General features: G+C 48.1%; 1 protein-coding gene across 6 annotated transcripts in view; it reads left to right on the top strand.

Annotated features, from left to right (window-relative positions):
• The window catches only part of CDC27 (cell division cycle 27), a 1,680,535-nt gene that overhangs the window by 471,688 nt on the left and 1,181,961 nt on the right, over positions 1-26,886 (top strand). For 2 of the 6 annotated variants that reach the window (XM_085650282.1, XM_085650281.1), the window contains exon 5: positions 23,863-23,960. The exons of the other annotated variants lie outside the window; for them this stretch is intronic. In XM_085650282.1, coding sequence (XP_085506408.1) covers positions 23,863-23,960 — 98 coding nt within the window. The remainder of the gene's footprint in view (positions 1-23,862; positions 23,961-26,886) is intronic. 6 annotated transcript variants of the gene reach the window in all.

The following is a 26,886-nucleotide window of genomic DNA, read 5'->3' as shown; positions in this document are numbered from 1 at the left end:
TCTGGGCGGAGCCTTACTCCCGAGCACGAGCTTGCCTCTGATTGGCTGCTAACCCTTCAAACCAGGAAGTGTTAGCAGCGATCTTGTGACTCCCATCGAGTTAAAATTAAACACAGGTCCCGGGGCAATTTAATATACCGGAGCTCTGTCTGTGCGAGATACCCCTTTCATGCTCCCTCTCCCCACATCACCAGCTCGCAGCTATGCCTTTAGAAGCCAGTCCGTCGACTCGCAGCTCTCTACCTCTGCAAACCAGTACGCTGCTGCGTCGGCTTGCAGCTCTCTACCTCTGCGAGCCAGTACGCTGCGGTGCCTTTGCGAGCCGACGGCCCGTAGTTCTCCCTCTGCGAGTCAAGCCCACGGGCCGCAGTTCTCCCTCTGCGAGCCTAGGTGCGAACTGTTGAAACTAGGAACTTTTGGCAGCCATTTTGTGATTCAGTCCACGTCAGCTCGCATCTACAAGACATCGAGTCCGTAGTGCTACCTCTGCGAGGCAACTCTGAAAACATACCAGAGCTCTGTCTGTGTGAGATACCCCTTTCACGCTCCCTGTCCCCACATCACCAGCTAGCAGCAATGCCTTTAGAAGCTAGTCCGTCGGCTTGCAGCTCTGCGTCTGCGAGCCGTCGGGCCCGCAGCTCTACCTCTTCGAGCCAGCCCATTAGCTTGTAGCTGTGTCTGCTAGCAGGCCCGTCGGCCCATTGCTCTCTGTGCGCATTAGACCACAGCTCTCTGAAGCAGAGCCCCCAACAACCTTCTCGGGCCCGCAACTCTCCCTCTTCGAACCACCGGTCGCCTCGCAGCTCTTCGTGTGTGAGTCCTCGGGCCTGCAGTTGTACCTCTACAAGCCAAGGCTGGAAATATATCGCAGCTCTCTGCGAGATACCCCCTTCATGCTCCCTCTCCCCACTTCACCTTCCCGCAGCTATCGCTTTGCAAGCGGACGGCTCGCACCTTTCCCTATACCAGCCGGCCCGCAGGTCTCCCTCTGCGAGCCAACGGGCCGCAGCTCTCTCTCTACGAGCCAGCCAGATTTAAAAATTTGAAATGGTATTGAATGTGTTATTTGTGTTGATTTCGTATTGTGGTTGCAAGAATTAGTCTTTTTTTTTTTTTTTTTTTTAACAATCTACTTGATTGTTTTTTTCCCAGCTGTTTATGATGATACTACACTGACATCACTGAATAGTGAAGTTAAGTAGAATCTGAAAACAGCAGAAAGAGGGAGAAATCTGTATTCAAAATGTTAAATTATGTTGTATTATTTGATAAGTAACACTGTAATTTCTGAAATATATTACATTACACAACAGTTTTACAGTTTATTTTATTGTACTGGAAAAGTTAGAAAAACCAGTACTAATGACAAATAGCAGAATAGTAGTTTGATATTTAAAAAACCTTTTAAATTAACTGAAAAAACCATAGGTTTTACAGACATTATAGTTAAAAATTAGCATTTACAAAACCGTTGAAATTCGCTCAAAACATAGGTTTCAGGGACGTTATAGTTAGTTCACCATTTCCCTCGTACAAAACCAGAGAAATGCCACAGTTATAGTTAGTTAAGCTAACTATAACTCGCGCCCCCGTAATGCACTGCTGATGACGTCACATATTACATCATTCATAACATGGTCAGTGACATCACTGTTGACATCACTTACGACATCATACACGTGAAAATCTGATGCACCTCCTCACACCTGAATATAACCTTTGATACACCCACTCTAAAATACAGACTATCATTTTCGATAAAAAGGCACATCAATACCAGTTACTAAATACGCACTGACTGGTTCCTAGGTCTACACACACATCCACCCGTTCAGTCACTCATATATGCAGTCACTCATCAATACAACACTATCATATGCACTTATACACCAATACAGACTCTCACACTGCCACACATCCAGGGTTACTGACACAGCTAGTCAGTCATGCAAAGAATCAGTCCTACTTCCATTTACTCACCTATACAGTTATACATACACCTTCTCACTTATTCATACAGATACTAACACATAATTACTCTTATAGAATCACTGATACAAATACACACTCATCCATGCAGCCAGTCTCACAATTACTGACTCTCACATATAGTTATTTATATACACCATCACTCACATATACGGCGTTTTACATCTGTCGTTACTTGCACATGTACCACTGAAACTTCCATTCTCACCAACATACCCATACACTCGCCCACCCATACAGCTGTTTCCACATACACCCAGTGAATCAACCATGCACAGTCGCACACCTCCCACCCACACACAGACACTCAGGCAGCCATACAATCACTCAGGCAAACAATCTAACTCATATAGACACTCATACAGGTTCTCACTAACCTATGCAGCAGCTTACACAATAACAGACAGACTGATAGAGACTTTCACACAGTTTAGTCACTAGCCCATGCATTCAGTAAGACACATTTAATCACTCACTTGTACAGTCAGTCACACACCAACTAGATCCTCCATACAGACACTTATACAACCACTCATTCTGCAATATAGCCTGGCATATATCTAAAACAAATTTAAACTTTACAGAAAGTCATCAGCGATGTCATCAGCGATGTCATCAGCAGTGCATTACGGGGGCGCGAGTTAGTTAGCTGAACTAACTATAGTTAGTTGGACATTTCCCTCGTACAAAACCAGAGAAATTCTACCGTTATAAAGTCACTGAAACCTATGGTTTTTTCAGTGAATTTCAATGGTTTTTTAAATGCTAATTTCTAACTGTCTGTAAAACCTATGGTTTTTCCAGTGAAAAAACAAACAAACAAACAAAAAATATCTATATATATCTTACTACATAATCTCATATGTTTCTGTATTGGCATCTATATTGTGACCCACCATCCTTAAAGGGTAGATACATATATATTACAGTATTTCTATACATGTATGCTTTTTCAACTGCTAGCTACTCTGATTCAAGCATGTGAATCTATGAAAGATCCAATACTGTATAAGAAAATAAGATACCTGCAAACTACGGTTCTCCAGTATGGGTATCTTTAATCAGAACTTTACATGAACTTAACAATGAAGACATGCAAACCAATAATACGCAAGAACTAGCAAGAGGCAGAAGATATCAATATATCCAAATCATGCCAAAGCCCTTTTAAGCCCATCTCCACGTTTTGTCCTAATATGCCTCGTGATGCCATAGACATTTACCATGACCGCATAATTGAGGAATTGAAAAAATTACAACATAAATTCAAAATCCAACAAAGGATATCCAATGAACAAATGAAACCATATACAACGTTGATGAATAAACTAAAAGCAATAACACTATTATCATTAACAAATCCGATAAGGGTGGAAATATTGTACTTTGGGACAAGAAAGAATACATTAGAGGCATATCGGCACCTTAATGACGAAATCTGTTATAAAAAAAATCAATATGGCATCAGTAAAAGCGATTCAAAAGAACTATAAGGATGAACTTAACGAATGGAGAAGAGAGGGACTTATTTCTAGAGATGAATTTATGTTTCTCAACAAAGAATTTCCTTATTTACCCAACATCTATTTCATACTGAAGGTGCATAAAAAGGAAACACCTGTTCCGGGGAGACCCATTGTGTCATCTATTAATAGCACCTTTGAGAATACTTCCAAATACATCGATCGTTACCTTCAGGAATTTGTTATGAACTTGCCTGCATATATCAAAGACACCACTGATTTTTTTTGTACCAATTGAACAACTGTGATTGGTCTAGAGAGTACCTTTTTTTAACTATGGACAGATCATCCTTATACACGAGTATTGCCCATTTGGATGGAATGAGAGCAGTAGAATTCTATTTGGGCAAGAGACCTATTGAAATGTACCGTCATAATCAAATGCTACTTAGAATGATTCATTGGTCTTTATACAACAATGTTTTCAGTTTTGAGAAGGTGTAGCTATGGGGGCATGCTTCTCTCCCAGCCGCGCGGGGCTCCACGTTGGCTGGTGGGAGGAGCATGTCCTCAAGGTTCAACATGCTTCCATATGGTCTAACCAGATCGTCCTATATTGGCGATATATTGGTGTTCATTATATGGCATGGCACAGAAGAACAAGCCAAACAATTTGTTGACACTATCAATGAAAATGAATTGAATTTACATTTCACAGCTAATATTGATTGTACTGTCACCAACTTTCTGGACATACAGGTACAAATATTAGATGGTAGGATTGAAACATGTTTATACAGAAAGTCCACATCGGGTAATATTATATTACATGCAGGAAGTTTTCATCCATCACATACCATAGCTAGTATTCCATATGGAGAGTTCATTCGTATTCATAGAGCATGCAGTACTCTAGAAATTAGAGAATACCATCAGTTGGAAGCTAATAAAAGATTAGAAGCTAGAGGTTATTTACCTAGCAGACTAGACACGGCTATGAGGAAAGCAAATGCCCTTGACCGTGCAGCTTTTTTAGATCCCAATAGGAATCTCCAACAAGATGGTGTTTGTATAATCGATCAAAGGGACAGTGAACTCTCTGAAATCAGATTAGTCACAGGGTACAGTAGACAAGCCAAGCATATTAATAACATCATTAAAAAGGAATGGCCGATCATCCTTACTGACCCTTACTGACCCTACTTTGAAAGAAGTTGTCCCCAGTACGCCGACTATAACCTTCAGGCGTGCATACTCTATGCGGAACGAATTAGTGAGAAACAGTCCAGAAACCGACACGACCACCAGTTGGTGATCACCTCGCAAGGGATTTTTTAGATGCAGCTCATGCCGAGCATGTAAGTTCGGCATTAACACTGCCTCTTATGTAACACCTTTTTCTGACACTCCTATAGCTTTGAAGGCCCACTATACATGCAGAACGGAATTTGCTATCTACGTACTCAAATGTAGTTGCAATCTCTGCTACGTAGGTAGCATCAAACTGCAGGTTTATGTGAGAATCCTGCAACATCTCAGGGCTATAGTAAATTCTGACCAATCCTATCCAGTGGCCCGTCATTTTAAAGCAATACATAATAACAACCTCAACTGTTTACAGTATTTTATTATTGATGCCGTGGCACCAAATAAAAAGGGTGGGAATAGAGAGACAAGATTACGTCAGTAAAGAGTCTCGCTATATAGTAAATCTTGATAGCAAATTCCCGGCAGGTTTGAACATAGGGGAAGACATTTACAATTTCCTATAATCTGTTAAACACATGAGTACACCTTCATAGGCATCTTATCCTGAGCGGTAATTACTTATACTTATATTGTATATGTAACTTTATTTACTACCTTGGAATATTGTGATCTTGGGAAGTTTTTTACCGGTCGGGTGTTTCTACCGGTCGGGTGTTTCTACCCCCTTCTTTTCACCTTATTTTTTCAATACTGTATTAAAAAAAGAATAATAGCTGGATAGAGTATCTATGCTTCATTCTCATATATAGATAGGTTTGAGTTTAAAACCTTCATATTAAACATAGAATGTGGCAAGGCTAACATGTTTATAAAAGAAACAAATATTTTTCTCCTACCCCCTTTTTTCACCTTTAGGTTTTTAAGCAATGTAACAACTTTATGTAAATAACTATGGCTGCTATATCCCTATATTATATAACAAGAGTTTAATATAAGAACACATGTTTGAGCACGTAAGCACTTTTAGCACTGTTGGAATTATAGGCACACTTTGCATGTTGAATAGTATTCTGGTTTTACTGATTAGCAACTTTTTTTCTTTCTCTCTATTTTATTCTACTATTGCATTATTTGAACAGCTTGGGGATAATTATAACATATATAGTTATATATTATATATGTACTTGGGGACGGGCCTTCGTTACATAAAATGCCCGCTTTAGATAACGAGTATAGCAATATTTATACATCTATATCATGAAGGTTTTATAATAGGGTATTTGTACCTGGCATATTATTCTATTTCAATACTTTGTTTTCAGCAGTCAAGGCACTATTTGTACTTGAATAGGATGTCATTTATACATGTACTTTTAACTTCATGTACATCAGTAGGTATTCAAACCGATTTAATCCTATTATGCTGTTTTTTGCACATTACTAGCTGCTTTGCACATATGCGTTTTTTTTGCACAATAGTAGTAATTGTTACTATACCAGGCTCGTAAAGTATGAATAGTATGTATACTGACCTAGGTATTTATTAGCAATGAAATTTAGATCAAATTTATAACGACGCATTGCAGAAGTTTTTCCATAATGGTATGCCTATATTGTAAACCGATGTGAACAAATTTTGAAGAACAAGGTATTGGTGGCTATAGTATTGGGGTCTGACGAGAGAAAATGTAAAACCAGTACTGTTTCTATGTTAATGAACATGACGATGCACGTCACGCATCTGCACCAACACTGTGCCTTTAAATAAGGTTTAAGCCTCCCCGTTTGTTAAGTGAACAAGGACACAGCCCAGTGTCCGAAACGCGTCTGAGGCAGCACCGTTTGTACACATGAAATAAATTCCTGGCAACAGCATATTGAAGTGTTCGTGTTCCTGTTTTGGTGCGCCGATGCACTAGGGAAAAGCGGAGTGGATATATATATATATATGCTTTTTCAACTGCTAGCTGCTCTGATTCAAGCATGTGAATCTATGAAAGATCCAATACTGTATAAGAAAATAAGATACCTGTAAACCACGGTTCTCCAGTATGGGTATCTTTAATAGATTCACATGCTTGATTCATCCCCGTCGACGTTGTGGGAGAATGCAAGAATGGTGTTCCTGGAAACGGTAGAGAGACTGAAGCGGTTTGTGTATGCTTCTTCCACTACTGCTAGTGCATCAGCTGGAATATTGAACTGCTTCTAAGAAGTCCAAGAAGATTTTGGCTAGAAGCATAGACCGACCCCCACACCCCATTCAGGTCTCCCATGCCTGGTAACCATATATGCCAACAGAATGGCTGGTATACAACTGCTAAACATGTCAGTGCAGGGCAAATGGACTAACTATGATTGTCAAAGCTCTTCAGATTGTCGAACTGTCTATAGTACTACATGTGGTATCTCGTTTTCAACCCTTTATTTAAGTCGTGTGACCATGGAGGGTGTACATTTCTCAATTTGCAAGCCCCAAAGATTGGAGCATGAGTGAAACTTTGTCTCTCTGAAGGCTGTTCACATAAGTGAACACAAGAGTATTTAGCATACAGTTTGAGCAGTCTTTCCCTCATCTTATTTATCTCCTTTATTTAGGTTTTTCAGGACAATATGACAGAAATTTAGATTTCCCCTTCTATGTCTTTTTGCATCACCAGAGCACACTCAGCTTCCCATATTCCCTTGTCCACACCGTAGCCATTTAATCTTCATTCCTTTTCTCCTAGTCCTCTTATCCCTTGTTTTCCAAGAATTCACGAAGTTGCAGAGGTGAATAGGGGTTCTTCTATTGTGGTCTCCCTGAGCTTGTATTTTTTTTTTTTTTTTTTTTACAGCATTCAGTGTCCATCGCCTCCTAAAACATTTTTTATTTTAGATTTTATAACCAATTTTATTGGAGTTTTGTGGTGAGACATTGTATCGCACAGTAAATAGCAAGTGGTTTGGATAACAACTATCTCTAACATCCGCGTGGTAAGGCAACGCAGTTAAATTGATTGATCATGATAATCGCACTGGTGCCCCCAAATGCGGTTGTGCTACCCAGGTCCGCCCTGGGCTATGTAAATTGTTTTCTCCCAGTGCATGCACAATTTCACCCCCTTGTGCCAGCCCCTGACAGCCGGTGATGCGCGCTGTTTCCAGGCATGGGCCACATCCCGATAGACTACCAAAATGCCAGTCCCAAAAAGAACCGTTCCGCCCTCGATCCCCTGAATTCCTCCACAAGTCCCAGCAGCACAGTACGTGGGGTGAACTCCAAGGTGGAGCCCAGGACAGCAGAAAGTTCTTGGCCCACTCCTCGCCTCATGGAAGAAATCTGCAGTTGGTGACGTGCATCTAATTTAGGTTGCCGGGTTGTCTCGATGAAGGTGCTGCAGACGCCTCAGGGCAAAATAGAAGGCATGGAGGTAATTAAATTGGATCATGCACATTCACGACAATCACAATTTCCCGGGGTGCCATGCAGGCCAATTTACAGTTATCACCGTCCCAACTCACCCACGTAGGCCTCCCAACTCCGCTTTGGCCGGTTCCAGATCATCCGGAGCGTGAGTCACCAGCGAGTAATAGTCTTGAGGTGGCCCCCTTGCCCAGAAGCCTGAAGAAAATCTTCACCTGTAGTGGCTTATATTCGGGGAGGGGGTCTTCCAGGAGGATGTGATTCTGCAGAGCTTGACTGAGCTGGAGATAGCGAAAGAACTGAGTTAGAGTATTGGATCAGTAGATCCTGAAATGTTTCAAAATTACCCTCCTTGTAGACATCCCCCAAACAGGAGATCCTAATCTGCCTCCGGAGTTGAGAGCTGACAGAGCCATGTTCTCTGCCACAGAGGAGTCATTCCTGTGAGCCTGCAGTCCCATCCAATAAGTCTGATAGCATTCCTCCAGCAGGTCAGAGAAACCTGGCTACAAGATGGCAGTATGGCAGGCAGACGTGCCCTTTACAGCAGGGCTAGTAGTCCATCAAAGCCCAGTGCATAAGTCTCCAGGCGGTATGCCGCTTCTTACCACCCACCCGTGAACCACTCCATTATTGGCACCATTTGACCCATGTGATATTAAAGGTATAGGTCCGATAGGCCCAGGTCACCCTCAAAAAGGGATTTATGCAGTGTCTGAAAAGCCACCCTGTCTACCACGCGCCCATATAAAGTTGACAATCTTGGTGTACAAGGACCAGAACCAGGTACAGAATATAGGGGTAAGGATAGTTACTGAGGGCGTACAGGTAGCGTGGCAGGCATATCATTTTAAAGAGGGCAATACGCGCTATAGGATTCAAAGGGTGCGCCACCCATCGACCTAAGTCGCGTTTGACTGTTTGGATTAGCTCGACGAGATTATTTTTGGACCTAGCCAGGTCCAGGAGAAGGGACACATGGATTCCTAGGTATTGGGAATGTTAAGACACCATATCCGCCATGGGCATCTTTCCCCACCTCCACCAGGCAGGATTTACCCTAGTTGACAGAGGCCGGACGCATCGCCATAGAGCTGAAGTAAGAACAAAGATCTGGGGCCAGAACGTAGCGGGTTATTCAGAAATAGAATGTCATCTGCGTAAAACGTGATGAGATCCTCAAAGCCATTCCCCCCCTGCCAGTCCCAAATCTGGAGGTAGCATTATACAATTCGTGCCAGAGGCTCTATCGCCAAAGCGAATAGCAGTGGGGAAAGTGGGCAGCCCTGACATGTCCTGTGTGCATGATTGTAGGAAAGTGGGTTTCTGTTGCCGTAACCCCCCACTTTTTGCCAGACTACTGATGGACTTTTTCTTGGTGTGCCCTGGGTCCCTGCCAATCAGGTTCCCAGGGCCTGTGTTCTTTCCCCAAAACTAACCCAATTGGCATCTCTGGCTACAGGTCAGCCCCTGGTAAATGGTACCATAGGTACCCAGGGCACTGTGACCAGTGAAGACCTCGAAGGGCTGCAGCACTTATTGTGCCACCCTTAGAGGCCCTGTACCTTTACACACACATACTGCCTTTGCAGGCTGCATGTTTTGGTGCAGAACAAAGTAAAGAATCGAAATGGCACACATCCCTGTGTGCCATGCCTACAACCCACTGCCCTGGCATAGATCAGTCACCTCTCTAGCTGGGTGCCCTATGCCAGCGGTGAGGGTACAGGTGCATGAACCCTGTACCCCTATAGTGTCTAAGTCAATTCTTAGGCATTGTAAGTGCAGTGCTGCCATTAAGAGTATATAGTGGTGGGAGCTTGTCATTAAGAACTCCACAGCACCATAATGGCTACACTGAAAACTGAGAAGTTTGGTACCAAACTTCTCAGCACATTAAACCCACACTGATGCCAGTGTGGGATTTAATGAAAAATGAACACAGAGGGCATCTCAGAGATGCCCCCTGAAAAACGACCAGCCTCTGGTGGGTTCCCTGACTGGTACACACCAGCCTGCCACCACGAGACCGGTTTCTGGACCCCTAGGGTGGGAGCATACGCTCCCTGAGCCCAGAAACGAAGCCTTTCCTGGGCGGAGGTTCACACCTTCCCCAGGCCAGGAAGAGCCATCTGTGGCAGGGAAGCTTCAAAGGCCTGGCAGCCTTTGTAATGTGACCCCCAGCCTCTCCTGCTAGCAGGAGTAGGCCCCCTTCCTGTCCCCCTCCCTTTCAGCAGGAAGATGGGCGGGAAAAACTAGCCAGCCCAGGAGGTGTGCCCACCTCTGCCAACTCCGCCCCTCAGGTGGTGGAGGCGAGGTGAAGCCCACTCTCCAGTGCTCGCCAGCTTGCAGATGGCAGGCACTCCCCAATCAGGACTAGGGATTGTGCTCACTCCCCCACGTGGGGTGAGCACACCAAGGGTGTAGTCACTCTAAGGTCAGTAGCCCATTGGCTACTGACCTCAAGACCCCTAAAACACCCCTTAAATTCAGTATTTAGGTGCAGCCCTGAACCAAGAAGGCAGATTCTCGCAACCTAAGAAGACAAGCATTGGCATAGCCAATTGGTCTCTCTTTTGGGACCTTATAAGTGTTTACCCATGCAACAGTTGATGTTGTTGCACCAAGGCTATTGTGCTGCATAACTTAATACTTATAAGGTCCCAAAAGCGAGTATACCAATGCTTGTTTGTTTGTGTCCTATGGCACCTCCAATAGAGGTAGAGGCCATCAACAGCAACACTTGGCAGATGATTGATGCAAGCTAGTGTGCTGACACATGAAAGGCAAAGAAGGTCCCTTTCAACTCAACTACAGGAAAGGTCAATGAGCGGTATGAGGGCGTCTAGGGCAGCTTTGAAGGAGCATCCATGATGGACATATATAATGCTGCGACTTGGCCTAACTGCCATACATTTATGAAGCATTACAGGCTGCAGCTGGGAGGCAAATGATTTGCATGCTTGGGGGATCACTGGTGTTGAATGCAGGGGCAGAACAAGGGGAAGTGAATAAACTTAATTTCTTGGTTTGATTCATTTGGCTGCTGTTATTTCTTGAAGGCGAACGTGTGGCTTTGATGCTCCGAAAGAAGCAACTGGCTGCATGGTCATCTGAGAACGTCTGCTCAACAGAACTTTGGCATTAAACGACAATCTGTTTGAAATAAACACTGAAATTAAGCACGTTCTAAATCGTCATGTTTTATTTTTCTTGGCCCTTAAGCTGATCGTCTCAAACGTGCAAAGGGGGCGTTATTTCTGACATAGTTCCCCCCATGATGACAAACGGCACTGCAGATGAGTGCAAAAGCTGGGAGGGCAGGTAAACCTTGAAACAGGATAGCTCCTAGCCCGAGACAGGCAGGCTGAGAGGACTCATTTCATTGGCCCGTCAACTGTCTGTAGCGTGCGCTCGGGAAACGTGCTGCTCTGCAGCCTTTTAATGACTGGTGCGAATTCAGCCTTCATTAGGCACCCCGCGGATATCCGCACCCCCACCTGTTCTTTTCAAACCAGTCTGCGGCACTAAAGAGAAAAGAAACCGGTTCTCACGACGTTTTCAAAACACATTAGACTTTTACCTATCACTTTCATGTGTGATGACGTGTAATTAAATAATAATATTCACACTATGCCGCTCCCCCCTCCCCCAAAACATGTTCAGCAGTTGAACAAAATAAATACAACCTCAAATTCAAGAGTGATGAATTCGATATTCATGCTTTTGCATAACTAGTGGTGCGCGCGCACCACAGAAGAGTGGGGGGGAGGGAGCGCGGCAGCGAGACGAATGCGTGCTGCTGCGCGTGCTAGCCACCGTCGGGAATGGGCGTTTCAAAGGCGGGACATTGTCCCGCCTTTGGCCAATTGCGTGCCGTTTAAAAAAAAAAAAGCACGTGCAAGCCAATGCCAGATGGGGAAAGCAAAACCACACGCACAAGCTTCCTAAACCCCGTACAAGAGGTCTTGTGCTGCGCGAGCAGGGCTGCGCACTGCAACGCTAGGCGCGAGACCTAAAGAAGGACGAAAGACGCCCAGCAGAGGAGACTACAGAGAACTGACTTGGCCCCAGCCCTACCGGCCCACCTGCAGTTTCCAGAGATCCTGCACCAAAAATCGTCTTGTCCTGCAGCTAGCGACCTCCAGAGCCCCTGGGAGGACTGACTGCCTTCAACAAAGACCGGATCTCCTGTGAACAGCATCCCTGTTCAAAAGAAACTCCGAAAATAGACTGAGCCTTCTGAGGACAAAGAAACCAGACGCCTGGAACTACCACTGCACCCGTCTCCTACGGCTTGAGTTCGAGTGGCCCACCGGTCCCAGCGATGTCCCCAAGCACTCCAGAGTCCGAGTACACCGTGGGTTGACCCCTCCAGGACTCCCCGACGTCACCAGCAGCCTCTGCACAGATTCCCCCCAAACCGCGAGTGGCCCAGTAAGGTGAAATCTGATCTCAAAAGACACCCCTGCATCCAGCCGCCCTGCGCCCTGGAGAAAAGAACCCGAGGTGCACCTACGTCCCCAAGCACTCCAACTTACCTGCCCAGCTGTTACTTCCTCCCGGAAGTCTTCCTTGACCGAGCCTGCAGCTGAGAACCAAAACCGAAAATCCCCATTGAAAACAGGGCACCTGATGCCAAAACCGCACTCTGCACCCGGTCGCCCCAGTGCCACTGAGTGTGCCCTTATTGTGCCTACTTGGTTCCCCATTTGCCCTGACCTAAACCCTAGGAGCTTGGCTCCCACAACCCCGTGGCCTGCTTGCCAGGAGCCACCAACCAAAGCCCCCCTATACTCCATAGGATAAAATTGGGCCTCCACACTCTGCACCCGGCCGTCCTAGTGCCACTGGGGGTGCAACAGTGCATGACTGACCATAGGGGACCTCTGAGTCTTGCCCCAGAACCCTAACTCCAAAGACCGAATACTTACCTCGAAACCGAGAAACTGATTTTCCTCATAGGATAACATTGGCACTTTTTCTCGCAAATAGTTTCAAAGTGTTGACTTTTGAAAACTAAGAATATTCTTTTAAAAATCGCACAAATAACCTAACCAAATTTTTTCAACTGTTTGCAGGAAAGGTCCCAGTGCTGAACCTAGGTGTCCAGCGCCGAGTAAGAAAAGTAACTTAGAAGCAACTTTCCTGTGTATTGAATTTCCTTCCATAGGATAACATTGGTGTTTTTTTTGTGAAAAAGTTTTGAAGTGTCAACTTTTGAAATGCGAGAATATTCTTTAAAAATCGTACAAACTACAGAAACTTAATTACTTACCTGTTTTAAGTAGATGTCCCAGTGCTGAATCTAGGAGTCCAGCACTGGATTAAAAAAGTAATGCTAAAGTAATTTTACATGAATTTACTTTAAAAAGCCATTAATTTCAATGTACTGCATTTACTAAGTATTGCAACCTACTGCATCCCCTGTAAATCAAATCAAGTGCAGTCTTCATTGCTTTTTAAAACTGTTGACAACAAGTAACCTATTACTGAAAAGAACTGAATGCTTACCTGTATGAGGCTTACTTGGTTCTAATAAAATAACAGTAATTTTTATACAATAACAATTGGCCTAGAGTTCAGTTCTTGAGTGTGTGAATTCATTTGCTGACTGTGTACATCAAATGCTTAACACTGTCCTCTGATACTGCCTTACTGCTCGACCAAGCTACCACTTTGGAGAGTAAGGTTCCATCTAACTTTAACATCTGCCTACTTCTGGAGACCCTTGGACTCTATACACACTGAACCTCACTTTGGTGCAGTATATATAGAGCCAGTTTCTTACAATGATTGGTGGAATGGAGATGACAGTACTACGTTTATCACACCCTGACCGCCCAGGTTAGGGTAGAGAAGATGTACCATGCGGCAAAACACTTCCCCAACCCCCCCCCCCCCCCCCCCCCCCCCAACCCAGCTCGTTGGTGTACTCAATCTAGAAAGTCCTGTGAAATAGTGTCAAAGGCCTTGGTAAAGTCCACCAGCTGAAAGGCCATCAAGTATCTGTGCCGAGACAGTGCTGCATGGACCCTCCTGATACAGTGGCATGTGCTGCGGCCTGGCATGAATCCACATAAGTCTGGATGAATCCAATATGGCAGGCCACGTGCCAGCCAAGTTGCCAGGATTTTGGCATAGATCTTACTCTGTGTTAATGAGGGAGATCGGACAGTAGGCCGAACACTGGTCTCTGGGGAGGACCACTTTGGGTAAGACACAATCAAGCTTGGGCTCGAAAGCCCCCTTCTGTATGCCTGCATTGTAAAAGTTCAAAAGATGGGGACAGATGATATTGTGATAATGCTTATAGTTTTCAATAGGGGAACCATTTGGGCCCAGAGTTTTCCCGGATTGCAAAACCGTTAATGCAGAGTGAATCTCCTCAGGCAGCAGGTCCTGGTCAAGGTCCCAAGTTAACGCAGATTGTACAGTCTGCAGTGGTATGCCATTAGTGTCTTTGCGACCTCAGGTGGTGGGGGGTGCCGTCAGTACAGCTCCTGGTGAAAAAACACTAATGTGTGGGTAATGGCCACTAACTCCTCCTGGAGGCAGCCCGAGGAGTTCCTAATTGCTGGAACGACTTTCCCCAAAACACTGCAAGTCGCCAACCAGTACAGGAGCTTAGCTTACCTGGTCACCTGATGCATAGACATCTTGAGTGTGGAAGAGGTGTGGCGCCGCGGCCAGGGCGACTGACTTTGGAGTCTGGGGATCACTGTTCGATCGCCGGCGTCAGATTAGCCCAGCACCATGTGACTCTGGGCAATGGCTAGCTTAATCTTCCCGACGGCCCCCAGCATCTGAAAGAAACACGTTGGTTAGATTCCTCACCTTAGAATATCCCCAGGCGTCAGACTGGATCCAGAAGATTTTTCGTCAGCAATACCCCTTGCGTGTCGCTAGGCGTCGTCTGCGGCTCCGCGACCGTCGTCGGCGTCGTGCGCCGGAATGACGTCGTCGGAGTACTTAGACGCCTCCCTCGCGCGCTGACGTCAGTTATTCTTTTTTCCGCGCCAGTAAGCGCAGATCCGGGAGAGCTACCCCTTTAGTCAATTTTTGACTAACTTTTTTGACTCTTTTTGGTCAATTCTCGACTCTGGTGCCGGTAGGATGCCTGGTTTCAAGGCCTGCGACGACTGTCACCGACTGATGTCGGTGACCGATCATCACCGCCGGTGCCTGTACTGCTTTGGTCTCGACCACGACGCGGCGTCGTGCTCAGATTGTATGGCCCTGACCTCGAAAGCTAGGCCACTCTGCTCCACGTCGCTCTCGATCCCGGTCCAGGAGGAGGTCCAAGGATCGGTCGCGGAGCCGCACTCGACATGGTCACTCGTCTGGCTCGAAGTCTTAATGTAAGTCGAGGCACTCCAAGAAGCGACACCGCTCTTCGGACTCCCTTCACCGGTCGCGCGACTCGGCCGAGGGTCCGGGTGGTTCCACCCCCGCGGCTCCGCAGGAGCCGCGCAAGTCTCCATACCAGACGGTCCCTGGGACTGACGCGACGCCGGCGGAGGTCAGTGCCTTCCTCTTGGCCATGAGGAGCCTGGCCCCGCCGTCGACGCCCGCTGGCGCGCCTTCGGGCCCCGCAGACTCGACTGGGCGACCTCGCATGCCGGCGGCTCTGGCCCCGGCGCCGTTGAAAGCTCCGGCCCCGACGGTCCCCGAGGGGCCCGAGCCTGGGCCCCCGTCGACGCCGGTCGACCTCGTTACGCCTCCTCTGCCGATACCGATACCACCACCGCCGGCTCCGGTCGACGTCGATCCCCGGTTCAGCCCCTGTCCGGTCCCGAAGCCGATGCGGCGCCGTTCGACACCGCATCCGACGCCGCTAGAGACGCATATTGTCTATCGACCGGCTACGATCATTCCTCCTGTTTACCAGGAATCAGATGACGGTGGCGACTGGGAGGGGTCTGATGACCCGAAGTCCCTTCAGAGCCAACTTGCACAGGACTGGGCAGATGAACTGGGGGAGGCCAGTGGGTTGGATTCCTCTCCGGACGCTGGATTCATCTCTCCTCCGACTGTGGCTTCGGAGGAGGGTGCAGCTTTTTCTGTGGTGCTGCGCAAGGCGGCCGAAGCCCTTGGGCTTGAGCTGCCTGCCGTGGCTGTGAGGACTAACATCCTCACTGAGGTGCTTCAGTCCGCCGCATGCTCCACTGAGCCTCTGCTGCCATTCAATGAGGCCCTCTCTGACGTTCTGCAGGGCACCTGGTCCAAGCCCTCCACAGTCCCTCCTGTGGATTGGAACGTTGTCTGGCGCCACCGCCCTGCTCCGTGCGATCCCAGTTTTCTGTCAACACCCCACCCCCGAGAGTCTGGTTATCCAGGCCTCTACCTCCCAATCCTCCTTCCCGTCCGCTCCTCCGGACCGGGATTCCAAGAGGCTGGAACAGTTTTCTAGGAAGCTGTTCTCTTCGCTCAGTTTGGGCCTGCGGTCTTTGAACACCGCCTGCCCCTTGGACCGTTATTCCCACTCTCTGTGGGATGCGGTGGAGGACGTGCTGCCACTGTGCCCGGAGGAGGCCCGGGCGCGGCTTTCCTCGGCCCTGGCCGATGGGAGAGATGCAGCGCGCCATGCAATCCGATGTGGACTCGACACTACGGACTCGCTGGGTAGGGCGATTTCTACCACGGTGGCGCTTCGACATCACGCCTGGCTACGGTCCACGTCTTTTTCAGGGGATGTCCAGAGCACCCTCATGGACATGCCTTTTGATGGCGCTCGCCTTTTTGGTGACAAAGCGGACAGTGCGCTGGCTCGCTTCAAGGACTCCTGGGCTACGGCCACATCCTTGGGCCTCTCGGCCCCGCGGCCACAAACTTCTGCTTTTCGCTCCTTTCGTGGCCAAGGAAGGGGCACCGCCTCACGTCCGTCTAGCCACCGGCCACAGAACCAGCCTGCACGCGGTCGCGGACGTGGTTTCCGCCGAGGCGGTACCGGAGGACGACGCGGTCAGTCCACATCCACCCCGGCAGCATCCGCCTCAAAGCCTTCCTAGTCCGAGCTTTCAGGCCCATTCCACGCCAGTGGGCGGCAGAGTTCGCCATCACCTGCTCCACTGGAGTTTCATCACGTCGGACAGGTGGGTGCTGCAAATCGTCCGAAGGGGATACTCCCTCCCCTTCGAGACGACCCCTCCAGCCATGCCACCGCAGCACCACCGTATCTCGGGGGGATCATTTGAATCTTCTCCACGAGGAAGTTTCGGCCCTCTTGGCCAAGGGGGCCGTCGAGCGCGTTCCGAGCCCAGAAGTAGGTCGTGTTTTTTGTTCCCACTACTTTCTGGTTCCCAAGAAGGGCAAAGGGGGCCTACGCCCTATCTTGGACCTCCGGAACGTCAATGCCTTCTTCCGGAAGGAACGGTTCAAAATGTTGACTTTGGCTCAGGTTCTAGCTGCCCTAGACCCTGGAGACTGGATGGTAGCGTTGGACTTGCAGGACGCATATTTCCATATCCCCGTCCTGCCGGCCCACTGGCGTTACCTGCGGTTCACGGTGGGTCAGGAGCACTTTCAGTGCTCCCCTTCGGCCTTACCAGTGCCCCTCGGGTGTTCACGAAAGTGATGGCGGTGGTCGCAGCACATCTGCGCAGGTCAGGGGTTCCAGTCTTCCCCTATCTCGACGACTGGTTGTTGAAGGCGGGCTCGCCCCAGGCAGTCGTCTCCCACCTCCAGACTATGGCGGATATCCTGAATTTTTGCTGGGGTTTTCCATCAACGTGCCGAAGTCACACCTGAGCCCCTCTCAGAAGCTCCTCTTCATCGGAGCGGTTCTCGATTCGGCGCAGTTCCGGGTCCATCCACCGGAGCAGCGGGTCCGGGATATACAGGCCCTGATTCCCATCTTTCGGCCTCTATCCTGGGTTTCGGTCAGGCTAGTGTTGCGGCTTCTGGGGCGGATGGCCTCTTGCATCCTACTAGTGCATCACGCCAGGCGGCGCATGCGGGCTTTGCAGTGGGACCTGAAGTTTCAGTGGGCCCAGCATCACGGCAACCTGTCCGACCATGTCTTGATCTCGGAGGGCACTGCACAGCAGTTGCAGTGGTGGCTCACGGACCGCGATTGGGTCACGGGCAAGAGCCTCTCCCTACCTCTACCGGAGCATGTCGTAGTGACGGATGCGTCCCTCCTGGGATGGGGTGGCCATATGGGAGAGGCGGAGATCAGAGGCCTCTGGTCTCCGGCGGAGTCTCGTCTCCACATCAACTTGTTGGAGCTGCGAGCGATCCGACTTGCACTGAAAGCCTTCCTTCCCTCTGTCCGGGGAAGTGTCGTGCAGGTGTGCACGGACAACACCACCGCCATGTGGTATTGCAACAAACATGGCTGGGTGGGGTCGTGGACCCTTTGTCAGGAGGCTCTGCGCCTCTGGACATGGCTGAAACACCAGGGCGTCACCCTGGTGGTTCAACATCTGGCGGGCTCTCTGAATGCCAGAGCAGACTAACTCAGCCGCCGGTGCATGATGGATCACGAATGGCGTCTGAACTCCGAGGTGGCGCAAGGTCTCTTTCAGCAGTGGGGAGAGCCTTGGTTAGATCTATTCGCCACCGGCGAACGCGCAATGTCAGCAGTTCTGCGCGTTGGAATTTCCAAGGCGGCACTCGCTCGGCAACGCTTTTCGTCGCGAGTGGAGTTGCGGTCTGTTGTACGCCTTTCCGCCTATACCACTTCTGCCCAGAGTGCTGAAGATCAAGCGCGACCGGGCCCAAGTCATCTTGGTGGCTCCGGATTGGGCACGAAGGTACTGGTATCCCGAGCTACTCAGTATGTTGACCGATCCTCCGATACGTCTGCCCCTTCAGGAGGACCTTCTGTCGCAGCAGCAGGGGACGGTCCTCCACCCGGACCTGTCCAGCCTCCACCTCCATGCGTGGAGATTAAGCGGCGGCAGTTGATGCCATTTGACTTGCCTCCTGAAGTCTGTGATGTCATTCTGGCAGCCAGGCGTCCCTCCACAAAGACGGTATACGCCTGCCGGTGGAACAAGTTTGTGGCATGGTGCACAGCAAAGGCTGTGGATCCCCTCTCCGCCCCTCTTTCTGAGGTTCTCCTCTTTCTTCTTTCTTTGGCCAGGCAGGGCTCTGCCCTCGGCACCTTGAAGGGTTATCTTGCTGCTCTCTCTGCCTTCTTACGGCTTCCAGATCAGCCCTCTCTTTTCAAGTCCCCTGTAGTGTCACGCTTTCTTAAAGGCATTACTCACATGTTCCCTCCTGTCCCTTTCATAATGCCTCAGTGGGACTTGAATCTTGTCTTGACATTCCTGATGTGCGCTCCCTTTGAGCCTCTTCACAATTGTCCTCTTCGTCTAATCACTCTTAAGACTGCTTTCCTGGTAGCCATCACCTCGGCTAGACGGGAGAGTGAGCTCCAGGCTCTATCGTCCAAGCCTCCTTTTCTCTCTGTTCATCCGGACAAGGTTGTCCTTCGGCCTTGTCCCTCCTTTCTTCCGAAAGTGGTGACCCCCTTTCATCTTGGGCAATCTGTCACCTTGCCCACCTTCTTTCCGCCTCCGCATCCTTCCAAAGAGGAAGAGCGGCTCCACCGTCTGGACCCAAAACGTGCGCTCTCCTTTTATTTGGACCGCACTAAACAGTTCCGAGTGGACGACCAGCTTTTCGTTGGCTACGTGGGTGCAAAGAAGGGAAAAGGTGTATACAAACGGACCATCTCCCGGTGGGTCGTTTTGTGTATAAAAATCTGTTATTCCTTGGCAAAAAAGGAACCGCCTGTTGGGCTGCGCGCTCATTCTACTCGGGCCACAGCGGCTACTACTGCTTTGGGACGGGGAGTCCCTTTGCAGGACATCTGTCAGGCGGCAACGTGGGCTTCGCTGCACAAGTTTGCCAGTCATTATTGCCTAGACAGCCAAGTCCGGAGGGATGGCTTCTTTGGCCGTTCTGTCCTCCAGGACTTTCTGGTGTGATCTTGGTTCGCAGACCCACCACCGGGGTTGGTATTGCTTGGGTATCTATTCTAAGGTGAGGAATCTAATGTGTTTCTTTCAGATGAACAAGTTACTTACCTTCGGTAACGATGTATCTGTAAGAAACAATAGTTAGTTAGATTCCTCACTGACCCACCCATCCTCCCCGTTCTGCGAACTGACATCTAGGGTTAAGGCTATCCCTTTCAGGGCCCTAGAATTTTTTGGCACCAGTGTCGGTCTCTTGCATGGCTCTGCGTTCCTGGCGCGGAAGGCTATGTACAAGAACTGACGTCAGCGCGCGAGGGCGGCGTCTAAGTACTCCGACATTCCGGCGCACGACGCCGACTGACGCGGAGCCTCAGACGACGCCTAGCGACGCGCAAGGGGTATTGATGACGAAAAATCTTCCGGATCCAGTCTGACGCCTGGGGATATTCTAAGGTGAGGAATCTAACTAACGTTTCTTACAGATGCATCGTTACCGAAGGTAATTAACTTGTTCGTCTAGAGACACTTACGGGTGGTTGTTCGCGCTTTACAAATGTGGATGATTATTATTTTGAGTAGAAGCCATTCAACATTATTTGGCCTCCTCAATGGATGTTTTACGCAGCTCTGCAGTGGCAATGTCTAGGAGTCGGCGAGTATCGTCTGTCATGATATCGCACCGTAGCCTCCAGACACAATATTTGGCCTTCAAGATCAGTCACGTGTGACAGGCAGTGTGTGTCAGTCGGACATACCCCTTGAAGTGGCCTCTCGGGGAGGGCTTACTGGGCGCCCACACCGCCGCCGCTGACGAAACCGACCCTACATTAAGTTAAAGAATGCCTCTCTTCTGCGACAAAGGCAGTTCATTCAGCATTTTGTAAATGCCAAGCACAAAATCTCCAAGCAGGGCGCTGACCACCAGCCCGTAGCCCCCAGGAAAACAGAAGGGGAGCTTGGTCTGAGATAATGTGTGGAAGAATGCGTACCGCCTGGGCCAAGAGCAGGTCTGCCGCTTGCCACCACAGCAAGTCTATGCGCGAGTCTGTGGTGTGGGCCGCCGAACGAGGAGTGTAGGCTCGTAAAGCCAGGTGCCTAGAGCACCAAGCGTCTGAGACGGACGGAATCCACCCAGGAGGAGAGATAGGCCGACGAGTTAGTCTGCCAGGGTATGAGGCTGTGGATGTGTCAAGATCCGGATCTGGGACTGCATTAAAGTAACCTCAGACCACAGTGACCCTGCAAGGGAGAGTCAGGAGGAACAATCGCAGCTTTTGGAGGGTGGGTTGCAGTAGGGGTAGGAGGATATAACCTAATACAAAGTTATAATAGTGGCCCTCAACACCCACATAGCTGCGAGTCTGTGTGCTGACCAGTACCTGCCAACGGGAAGGACTTAAGCAGCAATATAGTGACCCCTCTGGAGCGACGAGGAAAACCAAAGCGATATAACCTGTCCTAGCCAAAATGGCAGAGGAATGTGCAGCGTGTGACCACCAGATGGGTCACCTGCAGGAGAATGACTGCCGGCCTATGGCACCAGATGTACTGTAGTACCGATGAGCGCTTGATCCGGTCCAGGAGGCCGTTGACGTTTCAAGTGGAAACCGTTAACTTCGAGTGGGTCATGGTGTTCCTGAAAGCTAAGAGGTGGCCTATGCCAGCAGACAGGATCTAATCGGGTCTTCTGAGGACACAGTGTGAGACCATGACGATTTGAGAGTGGTGACGGTTGTGTCTGCTATTACAAACCTAAAAAGGAAAAACACAACACAACCAGGCAAGGTGGTATAGGAAGCTGGGAGGTGGCATCCAGGGCATTCTCAGTGGGCCGGAAAATCATGGGAGTGTCTGATGGGTTAGCATTCAGTGTTGGTGAGGGCAGGGCAACCTTATCCGTGGCCAGGCTAGGATCCTTAGCTGCGTCCTGTCCAGCCCCAAGACCTCTGGAAGCGGGAACTATTCCCCTTCACCAAGGATGAGACCGTGCCGGAGCATGCTCCACTGAGTCCCCAGAGCAGAATCACTCGGGAGAAGGCCGCCGTAGCAGCCGCCGCTCCGTCACCCACTCCCAAGCCTTGTCTGAAGTATCAAAAAAGAGGGTATTAGACTGGAGGATAACTTTTAGGCGAGCAGGGAAGAGGAGCATGTAACAGTTTGAGTGCCCTGAGCTTTTGTTTCATTTCAGCAAATGATCTTCAGCACTGCTGCACCGCCCTGGTATATTCGGTGAAGATAAGGACACTAGAATTGGAAAAGTTCAAGTCTGATTAAGAGCGGGCCTGCTGCAGGATGGCTACCCTGTCTTTGAAATTGAGATGTTGTAGGATCACAAGCCGAGGGATGTCCCAAGGCAGGGCCTCTGCGCCAGGGAACTTTGTGCACTCTCAATGACAAAGAAGGCACAGTTTTTTTTTTTTTCCCAGGGACCCATGTTTTGAAAGTCTTCCTGCTGCCCCAGGGACTCTGGTAGACCAACGAGTAGGAGGTTATTGCGCTGTGACCTGTTTTCAGCATCCTCTGCTCGGTCTGTGAGTGCTGACTGGAAGGCGGATATTTTAGACATCTGCGTTCCTCCTTAAACATTATATATGAAAAAATATACATATTTCATTTAACCAGGGAGCATGTTTTCCCAATGTCTTATGTGGGTTCTGTGGACCTTCATAATCTGATTGGATGGCTGTTCTAAATTAAATTTGGTGCAGCTACAATAATGCTCTTTTCGACAGTGCTGCAAAAACGGTGCACTGTTGATTTTCGTTTGCCTGGACTGGGCAGGGATGTTTTTTGCACATCAGTCTGTTGAAACTCTGGTGTTTGGCCTCCTTTTAGTGTTCTACTGAGGCCCCCAGATAATCACGTGATGGGAAGTGTTGGATCCCAGAAATAAAATTAAGAGACTAATATGGGGACATTAAAAATCCTTGTTAAGGTACTCTATACAGCCGTTCAGTGGGCTGGGTTGCCCTGCAAACAAACCTCTGCTGTGCACAGTGGATGGCTGGCTGTAGGGTACCTACATACCGCACACACTGTGGTCCCTGCTTTCCTTTGCTACACATGGTTCACACACATTCACTCTGACTCAAAAGGACCCTCATTCAAGCTACTCTGCTTTAATTGCTTCTGACATTTTTCTTTCCAGTTATGTTCCTTCACAGCATGACTGGAGGAGGAGCCAATCACCATGTGGTATTGGTATGTGGAGAAAGATCTGAAAGAAGACCAGTTACCATGCAGCTTTTCTGCCTGATATTGATCATGTTGCAAGCTCCACATTGTCAGTCTCTCTCTCTCTCTCTGTCTCTCTCTGTCTCTCTCTCTGTCTCTGTCTCTCTCTCTGTCTCTCCTCGTTAGGCTAGATCAGTGGTTTGTCTGGATATCACGTTAGAGGGTCGGAGGCAGCTGCTGAAATGTGTAGTACATGCCACATCTTCGCTTCAGGCCCTCTGAGCAAAACAGACAATTTGTCAGAAGTATATGCACTATTTTTCTGTCTGCCTTTTGAAGTTCTCCCCTTACGATGGAAACTTTATTTTCTGACTCCTTTTCATAAGTCAGTACTTTGATGGTTTACCTTAAGTTTGCTAATGCAGTCTGTTCAGCAGAGTGGCCCTACTGCTGTGTTCCGTATTGTGGTAGCCTAGATGTTGCTTTCATGTTGTTTTCCCTTTAGAACAGCTGGGACAGCACACACAAATTCACCTATTACCAAACGCTTTCCCTAGCAAAAAGCCAGACCTCCTGGCATTCCAGTGCCTGTTTTATATGTAAATGTTATACACATGATTTTCTTTTTTTTTAAATTTTTTTTTTTTGTTTTAAGGGTGCGTAAATCATTTTTTTTTTTTTGTCTTTCTAGCAAGACAGATCGACTTGCCAGAGGATCTGAATGTTACCGAAAGAGCCTTAGTTTAAATCCTTTCCTGTGGTCCCCTTTTGAAGCCTTATGTGAAATAGGTTGGTATTTTTCTTATGTTATTAGGATTTTTATTGTGCGCTGCTACAATATATTTTTCAATCACTTGTATGGATTTTTTTATTTTCCATTGTTACATCATTGAAGGCGAGCTTTACCCCTTTACACTACGCTTCTATTCTATGGGTCTGCCATCTTCAACCTTAATTCAGCAATCGGTATTTAACCCCCATAACCACCTCCTTTAAGCCTTTCCTACTTTCTAGACTGCACAACCTTCTTACTCGCTCAAGTAATTTGACCTTCAGCTGGGCTTGTCCTTAAATCTTTATAGTACATAATGCCTGGCTTCCGTGATTTCCTAACAAAACTTCACTTTAACATTTGTGGTGTGCACCAGCTTTTCACTTTGCAATAATTTGGATGTACTTGATATCCATACTTCAATGACCTACCCTATAAAGCTAGAATTCATTAATAAATTTGTGAGAAATCAATTTTCCTCATACTGGGGGACACCTCACAATTCTTTTCACCTGAGCAGTACTGCAGCTGAGCTCATGGCAAGGTTGCTTGCTTTCATTTTATAATCCATATTTCTTCTCACAATCAGATAGTCTGCTGTCCACAAAGGATTGGCGTGATGGTGACTTGTTAACCATACTCTCTGTTCAGCACTATTTTGAGTATAAGCTGTCTCTAGTGTACACACTTTCAGGAGTATAGTACCGCCCATGTGATATCTTGTAGTTGTGTTGCCATCTGGTGTCTATTTAGGTAAGTTATTTTCCCTAAAAAGCAAGTTTTACTATGGGTCTGCATTACGTAGTGCCCCCCAGTTCTTCCCCCCCCAATGTTGAAACGGAAGTTTTATCTGCATGGCATAGTGGAGCCTGCACCTCTTTCCTTATTTCCATTTCCAATGAGTCACTGTAGGTTTTCCCCGTGACACAGTAATTAAGCATGCTTGCTGCTGCATCACATGTAAAGACTTGAGGCACAGAGAGGGCTCCAGTCCCATTTGTCTCAAAAGGTTAGTCCATCCTTCTGGGGAGTCTTCAGAATGCTGTTCACCCAATAGCCTATCAGATGTCGTCTCTGGGCTTCATTGTCTTCCGCAAAATCAAAGCGCCTAACTCTTGTTTAAACATGAGACTGCTGCGGCAGTACCCGGAGGACCAGTGGAGTCAGCTGATATGGCAGATTGGTAAGGCACCAGCAGCTTTGTAGTCCTATCCGCGGTGATGTCATTGCTGAACATTGTTCTGTTTCATTACTAGTATCCGACTGAACTGGTATTACAGATGTTTCTCTGGATGGGGAACCACTTGAGCACCTTGAAATTGAAGGAGTCTTGTATGCAATGGAAACTACATACTGGATCAGATTTGTTTGCTCTGAGGTCTTTTTTCCAAGAATTGATTACAAAATCATTGCTCTTTCAGACAAACCATTGTATTACCTGAAACTGGAATAGGGAATGAGATTGAACTTCCTATCGTCCGAAGCTCAAACCACTACAGATGGCTAGTAGTCAAAACCTATAGTTATCCAGTATTGGTATCTTTCATAGATTCACATGCCTGAATCATTCCCCGTCGTCGGGATGGGAGTCACCGGTAAATAACAAAGCAATGTCTTAGTAGACATATATAGTAACAGGCCCCAAAAGACCTTCGCTTAGTAAGCTATCCACGTCCTTATGTAAAAAGGACCAAAGTTTGGCCAGTAGCCAATCGGCTAGCACCACCCTCTAGAACCTTCCTGGAAGGAGCTCTAGTCCCTCAGATTTTCTACCGCACGTCGTGCTAATGGAGCATCCACTGAGCTCTGCTCATTGCTTCTGGATTTCCAGTGTTTCTTGCTACAAATTTACTTGGTTTCGTCATGGCTGATACCCCAAAGAAGGGACTCTTCAGATCCTGTGCTTCCTGTGGGAAAAAGAGGCTTCACGTGGACGATCAGCAGAAAGACTGTCTTTATTGTCTTTATCCTAGCCACAATTCGAAAGACTGTAAGGTATGTTGTACCTTTTCATCTAAGACCCTGAAAGACCGAGAAGGGCGCCTTTTAATCTGGCTGCAAAGACTAAAGGACAAGGAAACTGTTGTCCTCTGAGGAAAGTGAGGGTTCTACTATCTCTTCTCACTCCTCACATAAAAGACCAAGGGCGTTATCTCCGGGCCCTTCGTCGCAGCCACCTCAAAAGAAGACGCACAAAGTCTTAAGAGGTCCTGGCCTTGCCTCTGCTAGGGACTGCTTCTCCTCAGGATGTGCCACATACCTTTAAGAAGCCAGTCTCCACCCCGTCGACGACCTCGTCGACTGTGGCTTCAACGACTAGGAGATCTCCATCTACGGCAGTCTGTTACCTCGCCCAATCTATGACTACGTCGACGATGACCACTCCATCGTCGACGGCTGGTAAAGCTATCTCGTCGACGCTGAAAATTAAAAAATCATCGTTGTCAGTTAAGCAGCAGACTGCAGCATCGACGACGACACCATCGACGAAAGCTCCGACACAGGCGAAGAGACCGTCGACTATGACCTCGTCGACGTCTCAAATGCAAATAATACCTGTTACACCGTCTACGACTCTACCGTCGACGGGCCTGTCGACGGATATGGACTTTGATGTGAAAACGTATGTGCACCTCAAAATAACTAAACGTGCACTGACTCCGGCCCTCACTTCACCCAGTAGGATCCCAACCTTGCCTCCAGCTCAACTTTTTGACGAGGAGGACTCAGATAGCGGCAGTCTATTCCCTGCTGCGACTAGTCCATCGCAACTGCACGTAAAATATCAGGATAACTCTGAATGAGGACATTGACCAAGAATATCAGGAGGTTTCACCTCAGGAATATGTGCAGCCCCCACCTTCCATGGTTTGTCTGCCTGCGTCTTTGGTCACGGATCTCCAATTCCTGATATCTGATTATAAGCAACGGTTTCCGACGCCG

This window comes from Triturus cristatus, chromosome 1_1, assembly GCF_964204655.1.
Source record: "Triturus cristatus chromosome 1_1, aTriCri1.1, whole genome shotgun sequence".
Lineage (NCBI taxonomy): Eukaryota > Metazoa > Chordata > Amphibia > Caudata > Salamandridae > Triturus > Triturus cristatus.
The sequence above is the reverse complement of the archived record's forward strand: the minus strand, read 5'-3'. Positions and strand labels throughout refer to the sequence as shown.